General features: G+C 40.1%; 1 protein-coding gene across 4 annotated transcripts in view; it reads right to left on the bottom strand.

Annotated features, from left to right (window-relative positions):
* Positions 1-1,180: 1,180 nt before the first annotated feature.
* Positions 1,181-6,000, bottom strand: part of Pls3 (plastin 3) — a 109,005-nt gene continuing 104,185 nt past the window's right edge. For all 4 annotated transcript variants that reach the window (XM_045140603.1, XM_004659111.3, XM_045140604.1 and 1 more), the window contains 3 exons: positions 5,827-5,950; positions 5,485-5,609; positions 1,181-2,417 (listed from right to left, as the gene is read on the bottom strand). In XM_045140603.1, coding sequence (XP_044996538.1) covers positions 2,285-2,417; positions 5,485-5,609; positions 5,827-5,950 — 382 coding nt within the window. In that variant the 3' untranslated portion in view covers positions 1,181-2,284. The remainder of the gene's footprint in view (positions 2,418-5,484; positions 5,610-5,826; positions 5,951-6,000) is intronic.

Genomic DNA, 6,000 nt, shown 5'->3' with positions numbered 1-6,000 from the left:
CCTATTCCATGCCTCTATACTTCCTATAATGTTCAAGATAGCCTTATCCAGCCCCAAGTGACAACAGTGAGGAGGCTCAGAAAACCTGCTATAAGTACTTCTTTTCCCTGGCCCATCAGACTCTAGCATTTCAGTGCATGTGTATTAGAGAATGGTGAAACAAGTAAAGGTGAAGAGAAAAAAAAAAGGAAAAAAAAGGAATAACTGGAAGGGAATTTTTTTGTGGGGGGGGGAAGGGAAGGGTGTTTCACATGCATTTTCTCTACCACTGAGGTATATACCCTCAGCTGAAGAAATTTTGTTAAGTTGGAAAAAGCTATTATACTTTAACCTTGTTATTATTATTATTATTATTATTTGGTTTTTCAAGGTAGGGTTTCACTCTAGCCCAGGCTGGCCTGGAATTCACTATGTATTCTCAGGGTGGCCTTGAACTCATAGCGATCCACCTACCTCTACCTCCCGAGTGCTGGGATTAAAGACATGTGCCACCACTCCTGGCTTAACCCTATTTTAATATAAACTTTTATTTCATTTATTTGAGAGAGAGAGAGAATGGCTGTGCTAGGGGCTCTAGCCACCGCAAATGAACTCCAAATGCATGTGCAATCTTGCACAGCTCGCTTATGTGGGTACTGGGGAATCAAACATGGGTCCTTAGGCTTCGCAGACAAGCACCTTAACCACTATGCTGTCCCTTCAGTCCTAACCCTATTTTTACTATCCTTAGCTCCCTATCTCTAATTCAGTTCCCACAACTCAAATCTAATAACCACTATTTTATGGAATATATCAGAAAAGGGGGAAAAGATTTCAATCAGTGGCATATCTTTAAGTGAAACAAACATGAAGAGACTAGTGGTGAGAATGGTGATGTGTATCTATAATCCCAACAGTACAGAGGCTGAAAGTGGGATTGTAAATTCAAGGCCAGCCTGGGCGACACAGAGAAGACCTAGTAAAAGCAAAAAAAAAAAGCCCCCCCCAAACAAACAAACAAAACCAGCTGGGCAGCATGGCACATGCCTTTAATCCCAGCACTCAGGAGGCAGTGGCAGGAGGACTGCCATGAGTCTGATGCCACCAGGAGACCACATAGTAAATTCTGGGCTAGAGCGAGACCCTATCTCAAGCCCCCAGAAAACCCCTCAAAAATCAAACAGAAAGAGTGCAAGACTAGTTATTATGTAAATGCCTTTATTTTGAACTACTACATTGCTACCAGATTACATCCCTTTTCAGAGTTAGAGTAACATAATGATCTTGAGAACTATAGCAAAGAGCTTGACAAAGCAAGAGTACATCAAGTCCTACATACATACTTTGACTTTTCATACCTTTGTTGTTATAGGAGTAAAATTTAAAAATGTATTGTACACTTAGCAGACTTGGCCTACACAATTTCATCCAAGTTCTGCATTCACTCTCTCCTCAAGGGCCATATTCAATGGTATTTTCGATTGAAAGAGAGAGCTTGATGATACAGGTTTCAGAGCAAATAAGCATGTATTGAACTGACATATTGGAGACAAAAATACTTCCTTAGTTTACAGCTTGGGTGTGAGAGAGAAGATGCAACCTTAGGGTACATTTTTCCTCCACTTATAATGTATTCTTTTTTTACTTACTTGAAGACCCCTTAAAAAAAGTAGCAAAATCAGCAGACTTGTTGAATGTAATCAAAATATTCTTAAATGTACAAAAAATAATCATGTAGAAAGAATACTGTAAAAAGATACCAATTTTAAGAATAAAAGAATAAGAAAAGCTTCTATTACATTCTGCTCAGCCAGTTGCTTCGGCAAATTTTCAGTGCTACAGAGTAAGTGGAGGATACTCATGTCCACATACCTTCTGAGCCTAGTTCTGGAGTAAGAACTGGCAGCCTGGATGGATAGCACAATGACTAGCTAAGAATACTCATTATCTACCCATCTAAGCAACTCTCAAGAGATGGACATTCTAAGAGGGAAAAACATACGTACAGGAATAACACACAGCAACAGGAAATGTGAAGTGTGGCATTCTAGGAGGAGAGAGTAAAATGGTTGGCTATGAGCACGGTTCAAGTGTGCCTGGCAGATCCAACGCTAAGGGAAAGAGGAGTTGCTTGTTATTCAAACTCTCTCCCGAGGGCTCTCACGATGAGCTAGTCTTGTTAATCAAAACTAAAAGTCCTTTAAATGACCAAGAAGTTCTTAAGCCATAAGCACTTCACCTGGAAATAGCTGACTTGCTAATCATGCACTTGGGAACAAGGTTGGCTTTATTCAGATTGGTTATTTTACACTCTCTTCATCCCCCTGCCCATCAAACATGCAAACACGGTCATGACCATCTTGGGCTTTACTTCCACAAGGTCTTCAGGGAGAGCGTACACTCTGGCTCCGATTCTTCTAGCCATTGACACTGCATACCTATTTTTTTTGAAGAAACAAAAACAAAGATGAGATTTTGTCAGTTAATAGACGTCATGTGAACCATCTAAGTACTCTACGCTTTGAATTCATTTATGTTACCCTCTATTATAGACTAATAGCGTCTATTTTCTCCTCTCCTCTAATGTGAAGGGAGTATTAGTGTTTGGAGTACCAACCATATAAAAATGAGATTATAGGGTTGGAGAGATTGCTCAGTGGTTAAGGCACTTGCCTGCAAAGCCTAATGAGCCAGGTTCCATTCCTAGTACCCACATAAAGCCAGATGCAGAAAGTGGCACATGCATCTGGAGTTTGTTTGCAGTGTCTAGAAATTTTGATATTCTCTTTGCATTAGCCATGAGACAACAGAGACTTTTGTGTGCGTGGTGCTGGGGGCGGAGCTCAAGGCCTTGTGCATGCTAGGCAAGCCTACCCATGAACTATACCTCTAACCCCCAAGATAGCAGACACTTTTACTATCTTAGAGATGACAACCCCTTTTGGGACCCCTCTTTTTTTTGAGGTAGGGTTTCACTGTAGCTCAGGCTGACCTGGAATTCACTATGAAGTCTCAGGGTGGCCTTGAACTCACAGCAGCCCACCTACCTCTGCCTCACAAGTGCTGGGATTAAAGGCGTGTACCCCCACGCCCAGCTGGACCCCTCTTTTCTATAGGGAGCATTTTACTTTCACTTCAATAAAACTTGGCTTGTTTGCCAAAAAAAAGGAACAAAGAATATTACATCAGATATAAAATCCAGTACTTCCAAGACAAGCTTAAGCAAGGGGAGAGAATCTATATGGTATAGTCAGAGTATCTGGACCATCGTCAGGCAAAGGATAGGACAAAAGGACTGACATTTTCAGATGGGATGACTGGCAGGCGTATACCTCAACTAATCCAGGAAGTATTTCCAGGTGCATTCCAATAGGAGTCTTTATGGATATGAAACTTTTATCATTTCCTGCTATATATTTTGTTTTCATTTTGACATGGAAGACAGAGTAGGACAAAAGGAATGAGATATCAAAACTGAGAAAGGACTACTTGGAAAGATGAGGGTCCTTAGTGGGATGGGGAAAGGGAGACAAAATAGGAAAATGGGATAGAAATATGATCAAATTATGGTATCTTCACATATTAAAGTTCTCGTTTTTTTTTTTTTTCAAAGAAAAAACAATGTGCTTAACCTCAGAGTTTCATAGGTGGCATCTTAGCTAGCCTATAAAACAGTCCTTTGGACTGATTGTCACAAGGTATTGGTAAAGTTTTCATTAGTTACAGTGAAACTAGGTTATAGTCTAGGTCTTTAGTGAAGAAGGGACCAGACATGGAAAAGACCTAAATGTGGCTGCAATGCAAGAAACTTCCAAGGCATAGTCTTCTGGTGAGGGCTTATAACCATCATGCCAACATGGGGACTGAAGTAGATAAAATGCTCTATATACAGAGAGACATAAGTGGATAATGTATTTAAATATGTGAAGGGCTGGGGTGGGGGGGCAGTAAAACTCAGTGGTAGAGCCTATTATGTACAAGGCTGCGTGTTCAAATCCCCAACACCACCAAAAAACAAAAGTGAGACAGATGAACATTCTGAATACAATTATCCATCCTTAGGTCATGCTTTCCTTAGCCTACATTTGTACTTGAATTGCATTATATTAGTCCATTAGTTCACTAAGTAACTACTGGGGATCTTGAACATGAGATGGACTGTTAAAATTTTAAAATCTCTTTCTCTCTCCCCTCCTCTGTCCCTTTTCCTCTCTTCCTTCCTTCCTTCCTCCCTCCCTCTCTCCTTTTTCTTTCTTTCCTTCCTTCCTTCCTTCCTTCTTTCCTTCCTTCCTTCTTTCCTTTCTTTCCTTCCTTCCTTCCTTCCTTCCTTCCTTCCTTCCTTCCTTCCTTCCTTCCTTCCTTCCTTCCTTCCTTCCTTCTTTCTTTCTTTCTTTCTTTCTTTCTTTCTTTCTTTCTTTCTTTCTTTCTTTCTTTCTTTCTCCTGTCTTTCTTTTTTTCCTTTCTTTGTATAGACATGCCAGAGCCTCTTGGCACTGCAGATGAACTCAAGATACATGAGCCACTATGTGCATCTGGCTTTACATTTCTTTTGAGACATGGTCTCACTATATACTCTAGGCTGGCATTGAAATCTGTAATCCTCTTGTTTTAGCCTCTGTGATTAGAAGTCTGTGCTACCACACTTGGCTTTATAGCTTTTTAAAAATTTTTCTGAAATCTCTCAGGTAAGTATTATTGCTTCTTCTTCTTCTTTTTTTTTTTTTTCAAGGTAGGGTTTCATTCTAGCCCGGGCTGACCTGGAATTCACTATGGAGTCTCAGGGTGGCCTTGAACTCACCATGATCCTCCTACCTCTGCCTCCCGAGTGCTGGGATTAAAGGCGTGTGCCACCATGCCCGGCTATTGCTTCTTTTTTATTGTAAAGGATTTGAGGCTCAAAGACCTTTCCCTCATTTGAGTAAGATCATGAATCTTTGTCTTTCTGTATCTGTCATATTTCACTTAACATCATCCTCTCTAGATTCACCCATGCTCCTGTAATTGATAAGATTTCATTATTTTTAGTGGCCAAATCATATTCCATTGTCCTATACAGACTCTACAAAACTGGTACTATAAAAGAACACAGTATAGAATGGTGGTTATCAGAGGCTTTGGTGACATGTTTGAAAAGTAGAAAGATAAAACAAGGAGTCACAAATAGGCAAAAATGGAGACAAGGGGTGGGTCAGGTGTTTTCTGGGTGCTAGCGTATAGAGAACAGTGCCTACTGGTAGCCATGGAGGGCCTTTCTTATATAATGACAATGTTCTACAATTAATTGTGGTGATGGTTGTAAAATATTGTGAGCATACTAAAAGCCAATACTCTGTGTACTTAAATAAGTGAATTGTATATGTGTTAATTATATCTCAATAACATCAACATAATGCTAAAACTCTTTTTGAAAAACGAGATCTTCCCCAGGTGACACCAATGTAAGGTGAGTGAACTTGAGAGTTCAGAACTCAAGGCATGTGCTCTTTCCACAACATCCCCACTTACTTGGCATTATTGTGCTTGTCATCTTCTGTTAGATTGCCACTCTTCACAAGGTCATAGTTAATGCAGCCTGGCTGGATAGCATCAATTAGATCCACAACCGCCAAACTGGAGCTGATCGTCTTGTCCTATGATAAAAGAAGAACAAATCTCAGAATGTCAGTACATACACATTAACAAGTGCTTCTTTACATAAAGTGCATAAAAGAAAGCCTAGCCAACCAGAAGACAATTTTGCTATTGGTCCAGTAATAATTCTTACCAACCGCCTCCTCCCCAAGCTTGATCCTTCCAAATTTTAGAGATTACCTAGCAAATATAATGTACACTAGTCAGTATTCTGACCTTGAAACTCTGAATGGAAGTTGACTTTCCAGCTTCACTCAATGTTCTGTTCACCCAGTTTACAATGATGTCATCATTTGCTTTCTGACCCTCTCCCAGATCCTCTAGGACATTGAGGGTATATCTAAAAGAAACAGTAGAAAATAGGGTCACAACATGCTCCAAGAAGAAAAA

Source organism: Jaculus jaculus, chromosome X (genome assembly GCF_020740685.1).
Source record: "Jaculus jaculus isolate mJacJac1 chromosome X, mJacJac1.mat.Y.cur, whole genome shotgun sequence".
Lineage (NCBI taxonomy): Eukaryota > Metazoa > Chordata > Mammalia > Rodentia > Dipodidae > Jaculus > Jaculus jaculus.
The sequence above is the reverse complement of the archived record's forward strand: the minus strand, read 5'-3'. Positions and strand labels throughout refer to the sequence as shown.